We start from the raw sequence: 25040 nt of genomic DNA, 5'->3' as shown, positions 1-25040 counted from the left end.
AATCAGGGAAGCCCCTATCCCCTTAACTATAAGAGAAGGTGAGTTTCCACATGAAGGGAAGCAGAGTCAAAAGGGCCTGGGGGTGGCGGGGGTGGGGGGGAGAGGAAGAGAGAGAGAGATAGAGAGGGAGAAAGTTAGGCAAGCTACATTCAAGCCCTGGATACTGCCCCGCCTGAACTGAGAACTAGACATGGGCTTGTCATTTACATGGGATGGTAAAATTTCTTTTGCATTTAAGGTGGCTTGAGTTGGGATTTTGTCACTTGCAACCAAGAGTCTTGACTAATACAAAACATACAGGACACGTTTCCAGAACACTAAAGAGGATGAGGCAAAAAGGTTCATTAAGTAGCCCCAGTGACCCTTATCCACAGGTGAATGTAGATGTCATGTGTGTATAGGGTTTACTCATTACAACAAAGCAAATCACTTAATAATAAAGTATTGCAGTTTGTAAATGTCTGACTTTTTCTTTTATAAGATAAGGAAATACCTCCCTCATTTGCATGCCAATATGCTTTCTTCAGTGGGTGACAAGCTAGTGAACCTGGGGGCTGAGTACGTGAGCATTACCCAGCATTTGGGTATAAGTGGAGAAGCTGAAAGCTGCAGAGGAAGCTTGAGTTATGGAGACGTAAGATTGGCATGGTCCAGGATCAGACAAAGAGCAGGGGCCCTAGCATGGGGTTGCAGCTGAACCCTCCTGCTCTGCAGCTTCCTGTGTCTGTCTCCAGGGAGCAGTGCTTACCAACTGCCCCAGCCTGGGCCTTAGCCCTCATCCAGGTTTTACCTCTGTGGCTGCCCCTCCCGTTCCTCCTGCTCTCTTTCTGCACCTGAGACCAGCCTGGCTGCCTGACACAGGTGCCTGCCTGGGTCGGTCTCTCCAGCAGTGTGCTGTGACACAGGCAGAAGCTGCAAATGAAGGCCACTTCAGGCAGAAACACGCTGCCGAGGGACAGACCACAGAGGAGGCCCAAGCACTGGAGATGGGCAGGCGAGTGGGTCAGGCCCCAGCAGACGAACAACTAGGCTTGTCCTGGGGAAGAAGGATGTGCACAGATGTGTGCTGCTGTCAGAACAAGATGAGAGGGTGCAGAGCCAGGGATTAGGGCAGGCAGCTGGGAAGGGCCAGGAGGAGGTATCATTGCCCTTGGCCTTCAAGGTCTAACAGAGACCCATCTCTGAGAACGGCCCCAAGAGGCTAGATTCTGTGACTCTACCTGCCCATTGGTAAGAGTGGCGCTGTAAAGGCTCTTTCCTCACAGTAATTTAAAACATGAAACACAGAAACGAGGCAGCCCGGGAGCGAGACCATGGTTAGCTGAAGAAGATCCATGAACTTTAACCGCTGAGGCTGCCAGGGCTGCCCCCATTCCTGCTTTCCCCAGGCAACCCTCCCTTTGAGTCTATAAAATGAATCACCCCAGGTTGTCTCTGATAGCACCCACTCTTTGTTTTTAGCTGGAGCTACCCAAATTGTTGTTGATAATAACTCCCTCCCCTGAAATGAACAAATACAGTTTGCTCATTCAGCAGGAAGTTCTCTATATTCAAGAAACCTCAAACATCGGCCATCAGGCTGCCGTGTCCCACTCGGGCCCCTATTTTGGAAGGTACTGCTCAACGCCCTTTGTAGCTGTGTCTGCTTGTCTGCCACAAGCTGTGTCTACTCACTGACAAATAGCTAAGATGGCGCATATCAAGTGCACGGAGGAAAATGTGCCCTGACATTACTCTTTTCTAAAACACAGCAGCCTGCCAACTCTGCATCAGCTTGTGACAGTCGATGCCAGCTCTGTAACTGCCCTCTCACGTTAATTCGCTGCCCCATCCTACGAGGCCCCTTCTCGGTTCCCCTCCTGACTGAGCCGTCACACATCCCCTCGTCGTTAGTGTCTTTAACCAATGATGTGAGTGGGGGAGAACTGTGTCCTTTCGAATCAGAAGCTTTAAGAGCAATCATGTGAGGCACCACGTCCCATTATACTTTCTGCCATTGGACCGGCAGTGTCCCAGACGGGGGTGCTCCTTTGGCCCCAGAAAAAGGTGAGATGACCCAGTGGTGAAGCCGAACCATCACGGCGATGAAGCACGAGCAAGAAATAAGCATTTCTTATTTCAAGCAACTGTGGTTTGGGGATCATCGGCCTAAGGTAAACGATAAAGAAATCGATACTAGATGAGGGGTCGTGCCAAATCTTCAAATGTGGGACACTGACTTTGACTCAACTGACTTTGACTTTGACGCTGACTAAAATATGGGCCAGAAAGTGAGCAATGAGGAAGCATCTCTGGAGGCTGGAAAGACGGTCACCTCTTCAATGCAGTGGCGAAACATTTGGCAAAACTGCTGCCTGCAGTAACTTGTTAGACTGATCACATGGCAATGAGCTTGTGCTTTAGATGAAGAGCGTGCCTTTGTTACTATGGGCTGCTTTTGACAAGGCACTGCAAAGGGAAGATAAGGTGGGAAAAGCATGACTGAGAAATGTTTGCTATGATAAGCCACTTGGAATTTGAGGTCATCTGTTACTGGAGCATAACGGAGCCTGACCTGACTGACACACCTTTTTGCTATGCTCCCTCACCAAATCATCACACAAAAATAGAATCACAAAATATGATGCAGGCCCTTAAGGAAAAGTGCAAGGGACTTGGAAAATATATGCCAAGGGGACTTGATGTAGGTCCTGTCTAATTTAAGTCCCCGCTCTCATTGTCCATTTGCTGTGTGACTGTAGACAATTTACTTGGCCATTCATGCTCTCACTTTACTCTTCTGTAGAAGCAGGAGACAATAACAGCACCCACGGTAGGGGACTTATTGGGGAATTACATGGACTTGTGCTGACTCGTGTTAGCCAATAGCAATGCTCTTTGAACAGTGGCTGCTCCACGCTAGGTTCCAAGTCCCCCGAGGGCAGGGGACCATGCCTGTCTTGTTCACTGTCGTATCTCTACTATCGAACCCACTGTTTGACACATAACATATACTCAAAACATATCAGTTCATTAAATGAACGTGTTAACAAACCATTCCAGAGACATTGGACTTCAGCTCAGAAATCCATCCAGGCGACCTCCTGTTACCTGTCTCTGACTCTCAGACTCCTCTAAGCTTCTTTTTGCCAGGTTCAGACCTGCATCTTTGACACCACCCTCTGTAGAACTCTGTGGGTTAACAGCTTGGCTAGAACATGATCCTCTCTGCAGGACAAGGTTCTCAATGCTTACCCCAGGCCTAACCTGTACCTGGCCCCATGAGCAATGAGGGGCTCAGTCTCTCGCTGGCACAGCACAGCTGTTATCCTGCACTGAAGTAAGAAGAGCTTAAAATGTTCCCAGCGAAGGGTGTGTGTGTGTGTGTGTGTGTGTGTGTGTGTGTAACGGATTTTAACATATGGTCAATGGGGATCTGGATTCACCAGCAATCTCGGTGATCAGAAAGATGGAGGTAAGAGCATGGTAATAAAACCTGCAGATTAAGATTCGGTAGGGATAAGTTAGCACAGAAAAATGGACTTCATGTGGATGACACTGGGGCCTAGTTTTAATTTGTCTCTCTATTTTGCTTGTTCCAAAACCATCTCCATCTCCATCTCTCTCTTCCCTAGGAAAGATATAACCTGCTTTACTGGGGGAAAAAGGTCCAGCTCATGTCTTTACTGAATGTTACAGACCTCACATAACAACGCCGGATGGATTGCACTATGACGGAGAAAGTGTTAGAAAACTAAGGTCATTCTTTTTAGGGGTTCCTTTTCTTTCCATTCCACAAGATTGGTGCTCAATAAATATTTCTGAGTGAAAAAAATGAATGAGTGAATAAATGAAATAATACAAAGTAAACACAATAGGTATTATGATAGGTTATAAAAATGGCCACAGATTTCCCCCATCCTTTCATGCTCATCACTTTGCAATGTACCTTTGTAGCTCTTCCTTTCAAAGATGGAGTCTATTTCTCTGTCCTTCATCAGGGCTTGGCCATAGGGCTTACTTTGGGCAATGACACAATTTCCATAGCAAATTGACACAAGCAGAGACCCAAAAAGCACTTGTGCAGTAGCACTTACCCTTTCTTGCTGCTCTTAGAAACCCCGGGCTCCATCATCATGTGAAGCAGCCTGGGCTAGCCTGTTGGATGGTGAAACACACAATGGCCCAGGCGCCCCTTCACTCCAGCTAACAGTCAGCCAAGCTCCAGAAGCCAACACCACCAGCTTGCTAGCAGTTGGCTACACATACCTGCATGAGACTAGCAGAAGAAAGGGCCAGTCCAGCCCTGCCCAAATTGCCAACCCTCAGAATATGGAGCTAAAAAACTGGATGTGTCATAGGGCACTAAATATTGGGATAGTTTGATATGTAGCAAAAGTGTACTGATACAAGTGGCTCATTTCACAGGTGTGTTTGTAAAGTATATGGCACAGAGTGTACGTGCTCAGTAAATCACTGCTCCCTTTGTTCCATCCTGATTGAAGAAAATAAAATAGATACTTATAATAATGATAATATTTCCCATTTAATGAGATCTTACTAAATGTCAGGGACGCTAAGTGTTTTATAAATACACTTATTTAATCCTCAAAATAACCCTGGATACGTGGGGTAATATCACCTCCACTTTTAGGTGCAAATACAGAATTACGTAGAGGTGAATGAATGGATGGCAAGTGGCAGAGCTGGTCACGGAACTCAGGTCACCTGGCTCCAAAGCCCAGTTCTCAACCACTACAGTACTCTGCTTCTTACTAAAGAAAGAAAAGAAGGTTCAATTCCATCCTTCTACCTGCACCCCAGCTCCCGAAGCTCTCTTCTCGCTGTGCTTTTACTCCACACATGTGCTTCCTTTCAGGCCCAGGAGCAGCTCCTCCTCCTGGAAGGCTTTCCTGACGACTCAAGGTCACCATGACCGAGCCTTCTTTTCTCCTCGACAGCTGCACTCTAATCCTTTCCTCTAGCAGAGAGGAGTCTTCACAAAGCTCTGCTCATCCTGGAATGAATGCAGTGTGACGTGATGGGGACACAGTTCAGTCGTTATGACAAAGCAAGCTTTGGAAGTGGTTGCTTTGTTCTGAGCACAAAAGCTGGGAACCGAGGGTGACTGCAGTGGCCGCGGTACAAAGAGATGTGGTTCCCCAACCTGATTCGGCCACCCCTTCTCTCCCATCCTCCCATGGCGCCTAAATGTACAGATAAAATTGAATTTTTGACATCTTTATGGGGCTTTCTCATCCTCTCTAAACTCCTGATATGCTCTGTCCTTTCTCTGGTTGACCTTCCCTTGTTTGCCCTCCCTCCTAAGCCTTCCCTTGAGTCTTCTGAAACCACCTATCAAACTCCCAGTATCTTTCAAGGAGAGTCCTTTCCAACCAAAAGGGACTTCTGTCCCTACCCAAATGTCTCTTCCTGGAGGACACTGCCATTCTCGTGTGCTTTTGAATCTGCTGATTCTGTCAATAGGGACACAAGCCGGAGCTGACACTCTCCTACCCGCAGCACCCTACTATACCTAAGCTCCTCCACCCCATATAGAAATACCTCCTCCGTAAGCACCAGACATCAGGTACCACCACTCTGCCCACTTTGTTCTTCTCACCCCAGTGCCTCCCAGGTGGTCTGCTATGTCTATCAAGGTCTTTGGCATGAGGCTCACAGCTTCCTCTACACCCCACTGGGCAACACTGTAGGGTCTCAGGCAATGAATGACCCAACGTACACAGTTGCCTCTATTGTGGGGAGAGCCACCCACACCCAGCCCCTAGCTCGTAGTGCCCAGATCTGCTGTACCTTTGAAACCTGATCCCCATTCCCTACTTTCACCTAACTCCCTATTAATCCTGATTATTTACTCTTACTGCCCGAATGCCTGCTCATCGATCTCATTGAGACTTTGGAATAGTAACCTTTCTTCATTTTCTCCCATACTTCCATCTCCTCCTGGCTTCTCCACATCCCTAGAAAGGCTGCACCCAAATTCCTTCAACCACTCCCTTGCCAGCAACTTCCAGCCTGTAATTCTTTATTCTTTCTTCCTTTGACACCCTGTAAATCTCACTTCAGCAGCCTCATTTGCCTTCTCCACACCCGTTCCCTGGATGCTGGACGGTAACCAAAAAAAATCACAGCATGGGCAGGTTAGACCCACCCCAAACTCCTGGCCTTCAACGTCAACCCGTTCCCTCCACGCCACCTGCTGTTCCTTCTCTGGGTGCCTGCCAGCCTCGAGCCGCTTCCCCTCAGCAGGGTTTCTAAATTTCTCTTTTCTCTAACAAGCTTCCCTGGCAAGAAGCCTGTGAACCCGTTCCTTCTGACCTTCCTCCACCGTGCCCTTGGGCCTCCGAGGCAGAAGCTCCTCTCCTGCAGGCCAGTGCCAATCCCACTGGCCTTGGACCCCATCCTTTCCACCCTTGTCCTGTCTGCACCCCCAGAATGCTGCTTCCTTCTCTTTCTATCTACCCAATCTCTTTCTCTACTGACGTCTTTATCTCAGCCTCAAAACACACCCCTTATTGCTTTCCTTAAAAGTAAATCGGAATACACACTTCTCTCTCTGCTCCATGAACAGCCAGCCCCTCATAGCGAACTCCGAGAAAGGAGATGAACTGCTTCGATGGCGTCAACTGTTCTAATTTTCCAGGCTTAGGTGCCAGGGTGAACCTGCCACTGTAGGAGTCCCACCCCGCACCTCCACCCACCCCAGAGGGACCGAGAAGGTGAGCACTGGCTCAGTCCATCTGTGGCCGTCACTTAAAAGCCTTTACTTTTCCATGAATTTAACCACTCCTTTATTCAATACACATTTATTAAGCACCTATCACGTCCCAGGCAAAGATGACTGAGTTACTTCTGAACAGCCCAGAATATTCCGAGGAGCTAAAGATACTGCAGAGACATAAATGTGTTCTATAGCCCAGTTCTATAAGAATTAAGACCCGCAAGCCCTTTCTCCTGCAGAAAAAAAAAATGTTATAAAATTTCCTTTTTAAGCGTGTCCTTCACCTCAGCCATCCTCCCCTCCCACACGTGTTCCTGCATTTAATAGTGTATTTCTGGGCAAGAAAAAAAATAAAGCCGTTATGGTGATTGATTTAGAGGGCCCAGCTCTGCTAAAATTTCCGGTATATTAACACAGTGCTAACCTCGATGGGTCTGCTATGGCTCTATGCTGGCAGGACTAACGCACAAAGAGAAACAGATTTCAGAAAAAGCAGCCGGGGCAAAGGCAGGGTGGTGACAATGAAGTTAGCTGCGAAAACCAAATATAAGGATCCACTTATGCCCATGACATATTCTGAACACATCTACTTAGGAACTTTCTTGAAATAAACAAGCATATCCTCAAGCTGCCCGGATATAAACACACACCATTCAGACGTTCCCACTCAATGCTACCAGCCATTCCCAAATCCCAGAACCTGTTTCTTATGCTCCTCCTCTGTCACATTCTCAGCTGGAGGTGGTACCACCTCCTCCAGGGCAGCTGTGGAAATGCATGGGGCAGTTTGGGGCCCACACTGACACGACTGCTGATCAGGGTGCAGGGGTGCTAAACAGTCCACGCTGAGTAGGACAGTCCCGCAAAATGAAGAACTGCCCCACCCCAAATGCCACGGACACTCTACTCAGAAACAGCAGCAAAGAACGGCAAGTGACGCAGCCCACTTCTTGAGGGCCTGCATTTTGGACTCTGGGGAAACCTCCCCATGTCCAGCGCCACGTGGATGAAAGAGGCAGTGCCTTATGGGGAAGGAAGGACAATGTGCCTGTGCTGCTCAGGGGCCGTCTCTCCTCAGACGGAACACTTGCAACTTCCACTGTCACTGGCTTGTTGTTCTTATCCCAGGCTTTCCTGGATGCAGTTCTTGAAGACCGTCTTGGGTGGGGTAGTGAGTTACAGAAAGCTCTGTGCGGGGAGTGCCAGTCAGTGAAGCCCTGCAGTAGGAGAACCCTTGGGGTCTGGGAAGTCGCTCTTGGCCTGGGGCTTGAGTCAAATAGAAAGGCAGGCCAGCATCTGCGTGCCAACAAGCCTCGGTGGCAGGAGAGGCCTTGATGCAAGGCGGTATCCCCCGTTCCTGCCCAAACTGTGCCCATAGCAACTGGCCCTCATCAAGCAAAAGACCAAGATCTGGCTCCATCCCAGTGGGGGAGGGCACATCACTCAAACCGCCATCCCTGGGTCTCCAAGAAAAGATACTGGGTCTAAATGAAGAGGTACAGATCCTGCCTGCTAGATCTTATCTTGACTAATAACAACACTACTAAGAAAAATAAGAGGAATATATGGGTCAAGGACTTACTGTGTGCTGGGAATAGTGCCCAGCACCCTATGTCTTTCTCATTTAATCCTCATGAAACCTCTATCCGATAGATGGTGTGAACTCCATTTTACAGAAGGAGACTCAGGCTTTGGGTTCAGCTGGCACGGGGCAAAGCTAGTGTGTCTGAGCGGGTCGCTACGAGATCTTTGTTAGGAAGACTACCTTCGTTTATGCAAAACCCACCAACTTTATGAACAGATCCATTTACTAAGCAGAGGTGCATGAGCGCCTACTCATAGCCAGGCAGCGCGCCAGAGAGAAGGGATACACTGGAGAACAAAGCTAAATGCCTGCTCTTGAAGAACTTAAGATGTAGTGGTGGAGAGAGACCATGAACGAGTAAACAAATCCACGTCTAACTGGCCACTGTGATTATAATTACGTGAGTCCATACATTACAAGAGCTGTGGTACAGGAGTTGGATGGATGCGAAGGATAGAGAATAGCAAGTGAGAGCACCTTCGGGTGGTCAGGAAAGAAGAGGCCTTAGGCTGAGACCTGAAGGTTAATGAGGGACCCGGAAGGAAGCAGGGGCCTCTGCCTCTGATGCTCTGGCCCCGGGAATGCTGAGACTATACATCTTTCAATGGGGAGAAGGTTGGCCCAGTTCTTTGAGGGAAAGGGGAAAAACCCAAAGGCAAAAGGCTCATGCAGAGAGCCCTCATGAATCAACAGAGAGCGGCCCTGCCTGTCCTGTGTCCTAGCTCAGGGTGGGCGGGAAGGCAGTGCCGATGAGGTGGTGCTTTTCAGTCTCCTTCAGCCCAGGCTCAGGAAACTGCCACAGTCCTTTCAGGAAGAAAACTGCCAACTAGCCTTAGTTTTCCTTTAGGTCCTAAGGAGAAGAGCATGCCTGGTGGTTGCCTAAATCAGCCACTCCTTCCCCTGTCCTCGCCCTGCAGCATTTATTCATCCAGCAAGTGTGCTCCTAGCGGCCACGCCTTCATCACACCCCACTGTGGTGGCTCACTGTCCTGTCTCTGTGAAGAGAATGTGCTGAGAGCAGAGGCCACATATTGAATGAAAGCAGGGAGATGGTCCTGAGAAACGGCTCTGAGTGTGGCCTCAGCAGTTAGGCAACCAGGTGTTCCTACCTGGTAACTGTGGTCCTGAGCAAGTAACTGCCTTGAGGCCCAGTTTTCTCTCCTGTACAAGTGGGGTAAGAGCAGTACCTACTTCCTAGGGCTGCAGAGAGTATTAACTGAGATTGCATGCATAAAGCTTTAGAAAGATGCTTCGGAACAGTAAAAAAAAAATAAATACATGTAAGCCGTTAGTATTATTACCTTTAGGCAGACTAGCAAGCTCAAAAAATGTTGAGACTTTCCCAATGAGGACAAGAAACCAACATTACTGAGCCCAGTTCTGTGCCAGGCTTGGGGCTGGGCACCTATGGGTTTGATACCTTATTTAAATCTCAGCACCCACCCACCCCATTTTACTAAGCAGGAAGCCGAGAGCCAGAGAGGTGAAGTGACTTGTCAGAGAGAACAGAGTCACGCTGAGATCTAAACTCAGTTCCTCTGAGGCTAACCCAGTGGCCTGTTCCCAGGTCCAGGGAAGCTGAGAAGCAAAGCTCTCAAAAGGATGGCAGGTGGGGGTGAGAGGCCCAGCCTCCCTCTGGGGAGTGAGTCGGAACCATTTTCCTCACTGTTGGCCTGCTGTGGTGCTAATAACTGCTTCGTCCCAGCCTCTGGGAACTTAATAAAAGTCATGCAAAACTCGCTCTTTCCCGCTCTAATTGTGGAGTTTGGACATGAAGTGAAGAATATATGGAACGAATGTGAAATGAATAACAAATCAAGCGGCTCCTTTTTTTAGCACTGAAACTGAGGGAGCAGCCCAGAGTCCACCATCTCAGTGAAAGGGAAGGTTACCACCCAGCAGCAGCGTCTGTGTGCCTCATGTCCGTGTCCACTGCCTCCCTGGGCGCCTGCACCCCACACTGAGCTGATGCAGCAGGGCCACCAGCACAGCTACCAAAAGGGAAACGAAAATGGGGTGCCTTCCAAAAGAAGGGGGGACACTGTCTAGGTGCTCACCTCATCCAGAGCTGGCCCAGCTCCAGGCTGACGACAACATGCAGGTCCAATGGGTGTCTGATGGCGAGGAAGCCCTGTGATGGCCACCTGGGCTGGCCCTGGGGAAGCCGCCCAAATCTAAGGGAGGCAGTGGTGGGACAGGAAGCAGCGCTGGTGGTCAGCCTGCCCTGCCCAGCCTCGAGCTCCTGCCTCACCTGAGGAGAGGTGTTGCTGGGTGTGCGGTAGTTATACCTACCGTCATGTTCTAGGCACAACGGGCCTGCATCCACCACCTATTAGGGCGGGGACTTGGTACACATTTAGGTCTTTGGGCCAACATCTGTGAAGTGGGAAGAAGCTGGGAAGGTAGTGTTAAGATGAAATGAATTGATATGTCGAAGGTGTCTAGGGAGACTGACACAGTCATTTTATATATATGCACACACACACATATATTAACCGTTTCCCCCAAAATAAGACCTAGCCGGACAATCAGCTCTAATGCGTCTTTTGGAGCAAAAATTAATATAAGACCTGGTATTGTATTTTATATACCCGGTCTTATAGTAACCGGGTATATATTATATTATATTATACCCGGTCTCATAGTAAAATAAGACCAGGTCTTATATTAATGTTTGCTCCAAAAGACGCATTAGAGCTGATGGTCTGGCTAGGTCTTACTTTCAGGGAAACATGGTATATGATGTATATTAGTAAACAAGAGTAATATAATAGTTAAGTTGCATTTACTAGAAACTGTGTTTTGCTCTAAGTTACAGATATGTAAGGTAAAGACAAATTAAGTACCCATCCCAGGTGACACAGCCATTAAGTAGCACAGCTGGGATTCACACCCAAGCAGCCCCCACAGGGGCCCAGCAGGGTTAGTGCATCCTTTCCTGGGGCTGTAGGGAGGAGTGAGACTCAAGCTGCATTCATAAAACAATCATTCACTCATCAGTTACTGACACAGAGGAGGGTGAGTTCCTGAGCGCTGGGATTTAGGCAGGAAGCATCAGGCATCTCGTCTCTATAGAAGCCTGAAGGTGAGGCAAGGATGCAGGGAGCTTCAGCCCTGGGAGGGGGGTCCTGAGTTGGGGGGATGACTGCAGGGGTCAGCCACACTCATTTCCAGCCTCGAGTATCCCCCTTCTTCACCCTTGGAGGGGCTGCCCTTGGGTGTGACATAATAACCCCTATCATCATGTTCCAGGCCCTGGGCTAAGTGTTGTCACATACAGATCATCAGAGCCCTCACCATAGTTCAGGCAAGTGTCTATCGCTGCCCCAACTTCACAGATTAAAACATAACTGGGCAGGAGAGAGTTTAAGTCACTTGCCCCAATCACACCTGGGGTATGGGCAGAGTTGGGACTAGATCCCAGCTTTGCCTGACCTGACCCCAAGCTCGTGAGTGCATTGTCATTGCCCTGGGTCCTCTGGAGCAAAAACTACCCCCTCAGACAACCAGCCTGCACTGTGAAAGTGAACGTGCCCCCGCAAGGAGCTGAGGAATGGCTGCCCAGAGGGCATGCAGAGAGCAGAGCCACACAGGGCCACAAAGGGCCAGCTCACTGCATCACCCCAGAGGCACCACTCACTCTGTCTGCATCCTATGGGAATGATGGCCCCTGGAATTATGAGAAGCTACAGCTCAGCGGTCAATAAGTAAAGAGATCCAAATAACTCTATGTGGATTAAGGCCTGAATAATGCAGAGGTGGAGGTGACCAGCCACACTTTCAGGACTGGTTGAGGCTCCCCTCAAACTGTAACCCAATCAGGACCCTGCACTGTCAGGGGCACCTGGGCAATACATTTACACATAAGGAGTCACGGAGGGCACAATTTCATCCCCTGAGAGCCACAATTTCATCTCATGAGAGCCAAGAAGTAAACTCAGGGAAGTTTTCCCAAACCTCACAGCTGCTTCGTGCCTGGCACTCTTGATTTATTTATAAATAAAAATCACAGAGAAGTGGATATATTTCCCAAGGTCACTGAGAAGTGGCTGATGATTTAAATTCTTGGCCCACAAAGTAAAACATTTTGAATTGTCTCTGAGATGTTACTTGAAAGATCTGGGGGTTCAAACAACTCACAGGAGGCCTCTAACATTCCATGCATTGCCATCAGGAGCACGGCCAAGTAGGGGAGCGGTTATGGCTGCATTATGACCCCGCGTAGTAATGGTAGATTCTAGAGAAGTAGCAGACAGAGAAATAAGCAAGTTGGTTCCTTCATTTCTCCCTCTCCCTCTCCCTCTCCCTCTCCCTCTCCCTCTCCCTCTCCCTCTCCCTCTCCCTCTCCCTCTCCCTCTCCCTCTCCCTCTCCCTCTCCCTCTCCCTCTCCCTCTCTCTCTCTCTCTTTCTCACTCTCTCTCTTTCTTTGTATGTATAGCCAGGGTAAGAACTGTAAAAAATGAAAAGAAAATTCCAAAAAAAATTTCCAGAAAGCAAAGGTACCAAAGTCCATCTACAATTTCAAACTTTTCTTACTTTCATTAAATGCACTACCTGATCTAACATGGAATTCATCTCTGGGTAAAAACAGAGAACTTCTGTTTCAACACAACTCTAATCTTTAGACCTTGAGTCGAAAAGCACTTCCCGAAGCATAAACGTGGCAGCTTCAGTATTTCAAAAACTTTAGAAGGAATGAAAGTACCTCGCACCTTCCTTCTTCTACAGCTAAGAATTTACCTTCCCATAGGAAGAGTGCTCCCCCCCATGTCTTTTACAGTCTAGACGATTTAGGTGGAAAGAATGGGAGGAGTCCCCAGACCCTGTCTTGTCTTGTCTCTCTTTCGATGGGCTAATGAGAAGGTGGTTTGGGGCAGTTGGTTGCATCGTATGAACTGTATCTAAGTACCTGCCTCTCTTTCCTGTCTGGGAGTCCTCCAGGTCAGGCACCGGAACAAAGCTGCCTTTGTCCCAATTCTTGGCATAAAATAATACTCAATGCATATTTCTTGAATGAGCAAGTGAATGAATGAGTGAATGAGTGATGGACTGAATAAATAAAGAGACTGTGGGGAGACCCTATGGTTGTATTTTTCTCAGCAGAAGAAATTTTCCAGGCTGTTACACTAATTAGGGCTAATAGTCTCAGTTATTTTGAGGATGACATGAAATTTGCTGCTAATTTAAATAAAATGGTTACATTTACTCATTAATTAATTCGCATGCTTCCCATCAGTTTCCCCTCACTAATTTGATTACATGATGCTCTCGCCTACCCAGTGCCTTCCTTCCCTGAGAAGTGGGTATGTCACAACTTCATCAGAGTGAACTTTTTAAACAAAATGGAAGCAGAATCTCTCAGAGCGTGAACACACAGATGAGAACCCTGCCCTGCTTTCTAGTCCAAGGTAGCCTTGAGTCCCTAATGTCTTTGGGCCCCGCTGGGCCACGCGGTAAGTTGCTCTACAAAAACCATTGCTATCACTAGACCAAATCTGTTCTTCAGGGGAAATGAAACTTTCTAAAATATAAAGACTTCCTGAAAGACAAGATATCATAAGTTTGATGAATGAATGAATGAATGAAACTGGGGAAGAAACTGGAAGTCAAAACATAGGCATCCTTTCTAGTCCTGTCTTTGCCAATAACTTGTAGTGTGACCTCAGGGAAGTCACACTACAGATGACAATTTCTTGTTTTCTTATTTGTCAGAGGTGGAATTGATTTAGAAAATATCTAAAGTTATATGGCAGAGACCAGGCTTCTTGGGCAGGTGGAAAACCCTAACTTTGCACATCTTCTGGAGTTAAGCAGGGCCATGTAACTAGCTCTGGCTAAAGAAATGGGAGAGGAAATCATATGAAGCAGTTTTCAGCGAAGGGATGAAAGTGATTTCCAATCCCATTCTTCCTCTTTGGGGGTATTGTGTGTTGAACTGTATACCTCAAAAATTCATATGTTGAAGTCCTAACTCCTAGTATCTCCAAATGTGACCTTATTTAGAAATAGGGTCATTGCAGATCAAATTGGTTAAGGTGGGATCGCAGTGGCGTAGCGTGGGCCCCAAGTCCAGTATGACTGTCATCCTTGTCAAAAGGGGGAATTTGGACTCACAGCTGCACACAGGGAGAATGGCATGTGAAGTAGGAGTGACGTTGCCACAGCCAGGAGCTACCAGGAGCGAGGAGGGCGGCCTGGAACAGATCCTTCCCTAGAGCCGTCAGAGGGAGCGTGGCCCTGCCCACACCGTGATCTCTGACATTTAGCCTCCGAACGGTGAGACAATGCATTTCCGCTGTCTAAGCCACCTGTTTGTGGTCCTTTGTTACAACCATCCTAGGAAATAATATGGGGATGGATGAACTGTGACCAAGAACACACAGCCCATCTCCAGGATGACCCGGTTTTCCCTCTCTGTCTCTCCCAGCTCATAGGCAGGCCAGACTCAACAAATTCCTGTCACAGCAGAGTCCCTATACCTCCTCATTCTGGGAAATGTGTCTGACCTGAGGCTGGTCTCAAGCCTCCTTACTCCTGGGCTCCGAAGGCCGTGCACCTCTGCTGTGGGTCTGGTGGGAGAAGGCAACGGGGACCCAGAGTTACCTGTGAAGAAGCCCATTATAGGAGGGTGCTGTGGCTCTGAGGAATGCAGAGGGGGACCCAAGTCTTGAAGATTTGCTGTAGTTCACATCAAGAAGCTGATTCACAAGGCAGCAAGGGAAGGCTAGCTCCCAGTATTCCTGGCAAGCACGGCACAAACTCACAGATCCTCGGGCCAACCGAATTTCAGAACAAAAGAATTTGAAGGAAGCAGACTATCAGAGCTGGTCCTGGAGATGGCCAGTCCAGCTTCTTCATTAGCAGATAAGAAGATAGGCCCAGACAAAGCTAATCAATGGCTCTGGAGATCAGAATTGTCATTACCTTTGGGCAGCGCTACTGACCGAGAAGAGGAAGGAGGAAGCCCAATGGGATGACGGGCTTCATCTGAGTGGTGACTGTACAGTGTCTACAAATGTAGAAATTCACTGAGCTGTACACTTTGTACTTTAGTGTAAAATTATACCTCAATAAAGGAGTAAAATAAAGGCCCAAAGATAGTTAAGGTGACAGAGCCAATGTGTGCCAAGATCAAGCCTGGGGCTCAGGCTTCCTGATGCCCTGTTCATTGCTCTCTCCCTTGCTCCACTGTATTTCTGCTGCCACAGTAACTCAGTGATGCTACAACAGCCTGTGAGTAGGGCTTTGACCAGGGAAGAAACCCGTGGAACATAGCACATGAGTTCAAGGAAAGGCAGTCCAGTGTGGGATGGAGTTAGAACCTTGAGGGTATTTATACTGAGCAAGGCTTAAAGAGCAGTAATAATATTATTATTATCATTATAGCATAATATGATAATCATATTATTATCATAATAGCTAAAGTTTATTGAGCACTTACTGTATACCAGGCACTAGTTTAAATACTTTACATGTATTAAGTCCTCGCAATAATCTTTATGGTATGATTAATCCATATTTTACAAATGAGAAATGAGGCCCTGGTTAAAAAACCTGCCCAAGGTTATACAACGAGAAAGTGTCAAAGCTGACATCTGGAGCTAGGCGATCTGGCTGCAGAACCTATGCTCCTAACTACAGAACAGACTGTCTCATAGTGAATCATTTGCAGCTGGCAGACGGGGAGCCTCTGCAGACACCCACTACGGCACAGAGGAAACATTCAATATCTGCCCAATATTCCAGATAAGCACCGACCCTATAGATTTCCACATCGATTTGTTAAAAGCAGGTTTACCCATTATCTCCTGGATCATAAGTATTAAAAAGCAGAGAGGGAATTTACAAAAACACCAAACTACTTGTACCCTGGCCATCTTGGTCCACAGTCAAGAACGACATAGGGATGTTCTGAGCTGAAAATTTAAGTGCCTATCTGCATTAATAATCAGAGAAATGCAAATTAAAACCACAGTGTGAAACCACTGTACACCCACCACAATGTCTCTAATTTAAAAAGACAGATAATACCAATCGATAATACCAATGTGAAGCCACCACAAGTCTAATCTATGGCCGGTGGGAGGAAAAACTGATACAACTAATTTGGAAACCCGTTTGACAGTATATTACTTGGCTCTGGCTGTCATAACAAGATGCCACAGGCTGGGTGGCTTAAAAGAGAGAAATTTATTTTCGCACAGTTCTGGGAAGTTCACGATCAAGGTGACAGCCAATTCATATTCTGGTGAGAGATCTCCTTCTAGCTTGCTGACGACTGCCTTCTTGCTGTGTCCTCCCTCATGGGGCAGAGAGAGAGTGATAGAGCTCTCGGTGTTTCTTCTTATAAGGACACCAATCCTATCCTACAGGATCCCGGCTCTAGCTTTATGACTATATATATCCTTAGTTACGTCCTTGCTCCAAATACAGTCAGGATTAGTGAACACTTCAACATATGAATTTGGGGGTAACACAATTTAGTCCATAGCATTTTGTCCCTGGCCTCTATCCCCAAATTCATTTCCTTCTCCCATGTAAACTACATACACTTCATCGCAACAGCCACCAAAGTCTTAACTCATTCTAGCACTAACTCTAAAGTCTAAGGCCTAAATATCTAAATCTGATATGTGTGAGACTCAAGGTATGATTCATCTGGAGGCAAAGTTTCTCTTCAGCTAAGAACCTGTGAAATCAGACAAGTTATATGCTTCCAAAATATGATGGTTGGACAGGCATAGGATAGATAATCACATTCCAAAAGGGAGAAACTGGAAGGAAGAAAGGGCTGATGGGTCCCAAGCAAGTCCCAAACCCAGCAGGGCAAATCCCTGGAGGTCTTCAGGCTCAAGAACGACCCCCTTTGGCTCAGTTCTCTGCCGTCCAGGCCCAGTGGGGGGGTGGCATCACTTCCATGGCTCTGCAAGGCTGCCTGCACCTTTGGCTGTCTAGGGTGGTCCTGCCCACACTGCTCACTGCTTTGGCCACACCTGAGGCACTCGCCAGGGTCATCCTGTCCACTGAAACCAGAGAGGCAGGCCCACCCTTTGCAGAAGCAGCCTTACTCCTGGGCTGCGCTGGGAGTGACAGCCCTCAATCCCTTTCAGCATCATTCTTCCCTTTTCTCGAGTAGAAATAGTGCCTGTTCATAACTGAGTAGCAATATGGTCCCATCTTGTAGAATCCCAGAAGTACGACAGCCTTCCTTCATCCTGCCCCACTTTCTCTTTAGTTCACACTACTACCTTTACTGCTGTCTTCTGCTGCTGAGACGGCTGATTAAACCCGTGAATCCCACTCATGATCTCTTAGTCGAATGGTTGTTCAGCCACACTCCTAATGTTCTCTTTAAAACAAGCTATCCCATTTTTTACAATATGGAGAGGCTGAGAATTTTCCAAATCTTCCAGTTAAGGTTAAGTGAAGTCATAAGGGTAGACCCCTGATTTGATAGGATCAGTGTCCTTTTAAGAAGTGACACCAGAGAGCTCGCTCATTCTCTCTCTCTCCAGGCCATGTAAGGACACAGCGAGAGCGTGACCATCTGCAAGCCAGAAAAACAGCTCTCCCCAGAAGCCAAATCAGCTGGCACTTTGATCTTAGGTTTCCCAGCCTCCAGAACTGTGAGGGTAAATTTCTGTGTCCCCACCCAGCCTGTGGCATTCTGTTCCAGCCGCCCTGGCCGACTGACACTGGCGGTATCCACTAAAAGTGAGCATATATTCAGCCTGCGACTCAGGGATTTGACTCTGAGGTACAGATACAAAAGAAACGACTGTACATGTGCACGGAAGACATGCACAGAGCGGCTCACAGCAGCAGGACTCGTAACACTTCCGAGCCAGCTACAATCCAAGTGCCCATCAGCAGCAGAGCATTTAGGGAATAGGGTGTATTCATAAAACGAATTACCACACAGTAATACAAATGAACAAAAGTACACCTACATGTAACAGCAGGCGTGTGCTTCACAAATACAATGAGGAAAGAAAGAAGCCAACATGAGAAAGCAATGACCCTATGATCCTATTGGTGTAAAATTCAAAATCAGGCAACAATGCCTTTTTTCTTGATCTGGGTGCTGGTTACACGAATACGTTTGCTCTGAAAAGACATTAATCTGCATGTTTATCCTTTGTCCATTTTCTGTACACACGTCGTATGTCAAACAGATTTACATATAAGCAGTCACCCACTAGAAATGTTGCACCTTTGGAATAGTGGAGAATGAGTTGCTGCACCGCATGGTATGGGGATAGTCTGATCTGCTGACCTGGGACTGACCCTTCAGTGATGTCACAGCACCTCAGCCGCAAAAATGGATGAGCTGGTGGCGACCACTGGACAATCGCGGGAAGTCTCAGCCTGGTAGGCGGCTGACACACACATCCTCGTATCCTTCAGTTGTGTGTTTAGGCAGGTAACAACTCTTTTAAACACTAAATTGCAATTGCACAAATATACATATCTTCTAGTCTAAAATACCTTTTTTTTAAATGATTGTGCACTTCTGGAGTTAAGATAAGTAACCTCTGGAAATGGTGTCAAGTCGGAGCAGGTGAGTCTGTGGCAGTCTGGGCCAACAGCTGCCCATTGGACTTCGCTGAATAAAGCTTTTCTCTTGCCTGTGTCCTTGATATTCTCTTTGGATATCCAAGCCCAAGCCTAAGCTATGAAGGGGGAATATTTTCAGAACTTCGTTTCCTGGGAGCTGCCCTTCACACGCCACCAAGAGAAGGTCATTAGAGCTAGAAAGTGTCTCGGGGCTATACATTTTGGCCCCAGCTGTTATCTAGTAAAGGCCGTGCCAAGTGACTCAGAGGTGTCAGGGAGCTTGGGGGAACCCTGCGTTTCCTCCTGTTAGGGAAGGGCATGGCTGCCAGCACTGGGACTGTGGTTTACCATGGTCTGCCCAAAGGAGGCAGGCATCCCTCTTCAGACATGGATAACCTTCCTTGCTCCCCGCCTCCTAGGACCTGGCGGCCCAGCGCCTGCTCCCCCAGCCTCCTTCCAGGCAAGGCAGGTGTGACTCTCCTCTTTTGCTCAGACCGATGCCTCCTAACGAAAAGCCCCCGACAGCCCTGGGCCCGGAGTAACCATGACAGAGTTTAGCTTTCTTTCCCCATACCAGACACACATGTGTACAACCGGAGTGGAAAGCTCTTACCTGGGGCGTCATCCCGTGGCAGATGTACACGATGGGAACGTTCTCTGTGTCTGGACCCTGATCGAGACACAAATCGGTCTTCAGAGAATTCTGCAACTGAGCCCCAGGGGAGAGGCGGCCACACCAAAGAGAAAGGAACAGAGAAAGAAATGCATTAAATCAGGAGAAACAAGCTTTCCGCTGAGACAGGCCCCATTTTCGTAGTCATCCCAATTCTCCTTGAATACTATGATACTGTGGAAACCAATAAGCACCAGCTTTTGCTTTGCATAAAGGTGCTGAGGGAAGAGCAGCATCTTTGAAGGAGAAGCATTCACATGTTAATCAGCAGGCTGGATTTGGGGAGCTGAGACAGTCTAGGCAAAAATAAAGATACACATGCACTCATGCACACACACAATGGTGCTAGGTTTTTCACCCCCTCCATTTCCACAGGGGTGGCACGATGGCCTTCAGGTGTCCCTGGGTACAAGTCTTTGCTCTTGAGGCTTGGAACCAGGCCCCCTCTGCCTCCAGCAGTGGTTGGCCAGGCCCCAGTGGAGGCCTAGCTGGTGAGGATACTCCAGAGCGTGAGCTCTGGACGGTGAATAAGAGAAGCGGGCCAGGGTGGGAGCAGGAGGAGAGAGAGCAAATGCTTACTCTCACCTCGAGGCACATGACAATCCACAGAACAAATGTGGTGGCCACGAGAATTGTGAGCCCACTTAGATTGGGTGTGGGGACCTCCTGGGTCATGAGCAAGCAGAGACATCCAGTTGTGATCGAGGAGGAGATGAAGCGTGAGCCAGACAGAATTAGGGACAAGAGAGTTCATCCTGCTCCTGCTGTGGTTTTAGTGGCTTCCCAGCTCGAACGCCATGTCCAGCTGTACATTTCCTGTGCCCATAAGAGAGTTTGCGGCTTCTTTCCCCACCTTAACTTGAGCTAGCTTGAATAGCTCTTCTTAGCAATCAAAGCACTCTATTTAGAACAGGAGGCTGGAGATGATAACCCAGGCGGAGGCTGGGGCAATGGACCACTGGTGGGTTATCTATTGGGGAAGGACGGCAACAGGTAGGAGCTGAGCTTTGGTGGTCCTGATGGACTGTGGCAGGAATGCAAGGAATCCAATTAAGGAGTGTGAAACGAAACGGACAACCAGAGGTACATGTGTGCTTTGTGCATACCCTACTCTTGACAGGGGCAAGGAACAGTCAAATTCTTTTCTCTTGAGCTTCCTCTCCTTTACTGGATGACAGCAGCTCAATCTCAACCTTGTAGTTTAGAGGTTCTGAAGAAATATGAACATGTGTTGGCTTCTTAGGCAGGGCCCCAGACGCATCTATGCAGCGAATCCTCTGTTATAAACCGACTACTTGGCTGGCCTGCGTGGGAGGAGCCTATGCAAACACTCTGGGCTTGTCCCACAGCCCGCGGATGGGTGGGGGTCACGTCTGAAGCAGAGCACTGTAACCCATTAGTGAGACCTGCTGATTGCTCCTGCAAAGAGAAAAGCCCAGAGACCTCTGACGTCAGACTTGGTTCACCCTGGGATCTCAGAGCCAGTCTCTGAGGGAGGGGGTGGGTAATGACTCTGCTGGGTCATCCCTCTCCCAGCAAGCAGGTGGTCTACTGACACAGGTGGGACAGACAGGCTGGGAAGGAATCCTGGCTCCAGATGTGTGGTCTTGGACAAAGCAATGCAACTCCTTGTGTGTCTTCTTCTTTATCGTATAGAGATAGTAATAGTGCAGACCTCATAGGGCGGTTATGGGGATGAAGGGAAACAGTATCTCCAAGCACTTAGGCCAGGGCCGGGCAAATAGCAAATGTGCAATAATAGCTGCTACTCTTACTGTTGTAACCTTCCTGAAAGCCACTCAGGGAAGCCAACTTGTATGAGTGCATCTATGTGCCAGGAACCAGTACAGGGCTTTCCATGCGTTATTCCATCTCATCCTCAGAATCACCCAGCCTGGTTGGTAACATTATCTCTTTCAGGATAAGGAAGTGTGGTGTAGCAAGAAGCTCTGCCTCACCTCTCGGTCTGTAACACTATTCCCCCTCGCATGGATGCTTGGCTTTGGCCTTCTCTCTGCCCGACTAAATCCTCCTCTTTCTTTGGTTCTCGGCTTCTCCATCACTCGGGAGGCCTTCCCTGACCTGAGTCTGGGTGTGAGGCCACTGCCCTGGGCTCCAGCAGCACCTCCAGCTCTCTTACTGTAGCACTCAGACACTTGCTTCCTGTTGCTTCTTCACTTGCCTGTCTCCTCTGTTAGTCATCAGACTAGATCTTAGTCTTTCTCATGGACCAGCCCTGGCAGTAAACACACGTGGAATGAATGAATGAGGAAAATGAACAAATGAATGGCATTGTATCTGGACAACGGGAGGGCTGGACTCTGTCTCCAAAGTCCATGCTCTTTCCATCACGTAAATGGCGACAATCCTAAGACTGTGAAAGACGCCCCATGAAATGGTATGACTATAACCTTTAAGGTATTGCAAATCGTCAAGGTTATACACTGATTAAGTAGCAAAGCTAACATACGGAAGCCAGGTATGTCTGTTTCCAGATGCTACTCCATTTCTACCATCAGCACCAGAGCTGCAATTAAGCCAAAGCCACTCCATCTCCCAGACGTGGAGCTCAGTGCTCCAGAGGAAACCCATGCCCACACCACGGGGTCCACAGGCCCTTCAGCCTGTAGGAGTCATTAATGGGACCAATTAGTGGACTAATGGATGGCTTAGATAGACTTGACACTGGCCTGATCAACGGCCCTGGGGGTGACTTGACCTGAGCAAGGTAGTGTAGCCATGGGCTGCAAAGGCAAAAGAAAAAAGAAACTCTGTCCCTGAGAAGACATCCATTCTCTCCATTTCAGGATTAAAAATAATCACCAGGAAGTGTTTCAGCCCCAGCAAATCCTCTTGCTCTTGCAGCTGCATCTCGCTTCGCCTATCTTCACCCTATTGCCCCCATTAAGGGTTCATTATGCTCCTTGACAAGCTAGCGCATCTCTGCTCCTGTCAGAGCCCAGCCTGTGGAGGAGGCAGGAGGGGTTGGGAGGCTGGCCGGGCCCTGAATAGTGGCTGGCAGATGTACGTGCAGGGGGTCAGAGACCTCCGCCAGCCCCAGAAACGGCTAACACAGCTCAGCCCTCTGGGAGGAGAAAAAGATGGCTTTCAGCACGACAGGGTGAAAGCAGCCCCAGCTGTGGACTCAGATGTATCTAGATCCCAAGCCTGTATATCACTTACTGTTTGACTAACGAAAGGCTTCTGGGTGTGGCAGCGAGAGGTCTCCACGGGGAACCTGCTGTAAGTATTCCTAAGAGGGGCCCTTTTGCTTGGAAGACCAGACCGCCTTTGGCCAGGACCCAGAACTGCAAAGGCTGCACACACACACCTCTGCTGCTATTGCATTCCCTGCATCTCTGCTTGAGTTTGGTGGATATTGTTCGGCTACAACTGACAGCTTGGTGACAACATGAATCCAGAAGCCTGCCCTGGCTCACAGAGGTTTGGGGTCAACAGTTTCTCTGCAGCCCCTGTCCCCCTAACTGTTCTTTTCAGACAGGGTCTAACAATGGCCAAGCAGCACACACAAGTGGCTCTGGTCAGAGTGTGGGGGCACCAGCAGCGGCTGTGTCCTCGAATGGTTTGGGGGAGACGGATGGAGCTGATGGGCACCTCACCGTCCAGTGTGTTTCCATGGTGATGATAGGATTTGGAGTCTCATGTAGTAGCTGGGTAGCACCAGCTGAAGCGTTATTTTGACATCCAAATTGTACCAGCCTGAGAAGTGGAGAGGCAAGAGGCCACTGGGAATTTCTCTCAAAACATGTCAACCATGCTGTGGGATTCTTCTGGAAAGACATGACCCTCTCTACAGGCTGGTCTCCAGGACAACAGGGGACCTGCGGAGGAATGGTGGGAAGAGTTCCTGGGATCTCGGCTGTCTCCTTTAGAATCCTAGGATGTCGGAATTGGAAGGCTCACAGAAAACACTGAAGCCAATCCTTCCTCTTGGATTCTTCCCCTCCCAGGCCGAAACTGTGCTCAGTATGTTCCTGCAGAGGCAGGCCTTGAACTCAGTTCTGACCACAGGTCATCAAAGGTAGAGGCCCCAGTTTTCCTTCAACTTTTCATCCTGGGATACTGACACGGTCTGAGGGAATACTCTGTAAAAGGACTAAGTTAAAGTGATATCAGCAGCTGATGTTTCAAAAAGAGTGCATGTTGATTACCTGTGTGAACATGCAAGTCACTTTTCCTCTCTGTTTCCCTATCTGTAACACAGGGGTGAGGCAGGTAGTCTCAGGGAGATAGTTTTGAGAGCTTAGCTGTCAGTAGAAAAATTTTATGTGTTCAGTCAGCAAAAATCAGGTGAGATATCCAAAAAAAAAAAAAAATCAATCAGGTATCATTTAAAATACTGCTATGACACTAGGGATACTGCAAGAATGGGAGAGTTTATCAGGTTCAAAGTATTTTAACTTTAGATAGAAAATACATGTATATATCTTAGACTGTCTTCTCCCCATGAAGACAGTATTATTTCACCCCATTTACCATATGAGGAAACTGAGGGCCAGAGACGTCCAGACACCTGCCCGGGAAGCGTCCTGGTCAAGGCTGAAACCAGGTCCATCTGGCTGTAAACCCCGTGCTCTGCCTCTCCATCCTGCTGCCTCCATCAGGGGGCACTGCTCTGAGCCAATCAACAAGTGGTACTAAACCATCCCTCAAAATACAGCAAACTCAAGGTTGTATTTCGCAGCACTCCTTTCCAGGAAGCTGTGCGTGTGAGTGGTAGGCAGAAGCCCCTTGGGTGGGGAGGTGTGCAGGCTGGTTGGCAGAAACTCAGGCACCATGCTTGGGGAACAGTGGTGTTTGCTGTGCGGCCTTGCAATCTTAACCTAACTGCATGTTTTTGTTTTATTAAGTGGAATATGCAGGTTTGGGGCTGGAGTGGAATCGCTCAGGACTATAAAGGAGAGCCTAAGCACCTCTCTTAAGGGAGTGCAGAAGTTTGGGCTATGAAAGCAAAGGCTGCTTCGCACGCACACAGCTCCAGAAACTGGCCTCAGGTCTACTGCAGGGCCCACGGAGCAGGCTGAGGGACTCCTTCCTCCTTTCCCGATTCTCTCTGATCTTGCTCTCTGTCTGTGACAGAACGAAACCCCGAGCGCTGGCTCCTTACCACCCCGTAGGCGATGATGTCTGAGTACATCCTCATCTCCGGGTACACACTGACCAGGTACCACCGGAAGGTCTTGCACTGCAGCTGTTTCCGCAGAGCCTTCCTTGCCGTGATGTCCCCGATGTCAATTCCCGAGTCCTGCACGGGGAAGCAAACGCAGAGATGCAGCCATCACCAGGGCACAGCTTCTCCCCACACCTCCTCAACCAGGATTCCTGGAGACTGTCTAGTGAAGGGATGGTGTGGGAACTTAACTTACGCATTTCTCCACAGGTACCTTAACCCCATAACCACCCCCACTTAGACTGTGAAACACGAGGTCAGCATTGATGGGGATTGACATCAAAGGTCACTGAAAATAAACATGTCAAATCCT

General features: G+C 48.4%; 1 protein-coding gene across 1 annotated transcript in view; it reads right to left on the bottom strand.

Annotated features, from left to right (window-relative positions):
• Positions 1-25040, bottom strand: part of GALNT18 (polypeptide N-acetylgalactosaminyltransferase 18) — a 323682-nt gene that overhangs the window by 22639 nt on the left and 276003 nt on the right. Inside the window, exons 8-9 of the mRNA XM_081062141.1 lie at positions 24665-24802; positions 19477-19572 (exon numbers count right to left, since the gene is read on the bottom strand). Of these exons, the coding sequence (XP_080918267.1) occupies positions 19477-19572; positions 24665-24802 (234 nt within the window). The remainder of the gene's footprint in view (positions 1-19476; positions 19573-24664; positions 24803-25040) is intronic.

This window comes from Rhinolophus hipposideros (assembly GCF_964194185.1).
Source record: "Rhinolophus hipposideros genome assembly, chromosome: 10".
NCBI classification, from domain to species: domain Eukaryota; kingdom Metazoa; phylum Chordata; class Mammalia; order Chiroptera; family Rhinolophidae; genus Rhinolophus; species Rhinolophus hipposideros.
The sequence above is the reverse complement of the archived record's forward strand: the minus strand, read 5'-3'. Positions and strand labels throughout refer to the sequence as shown.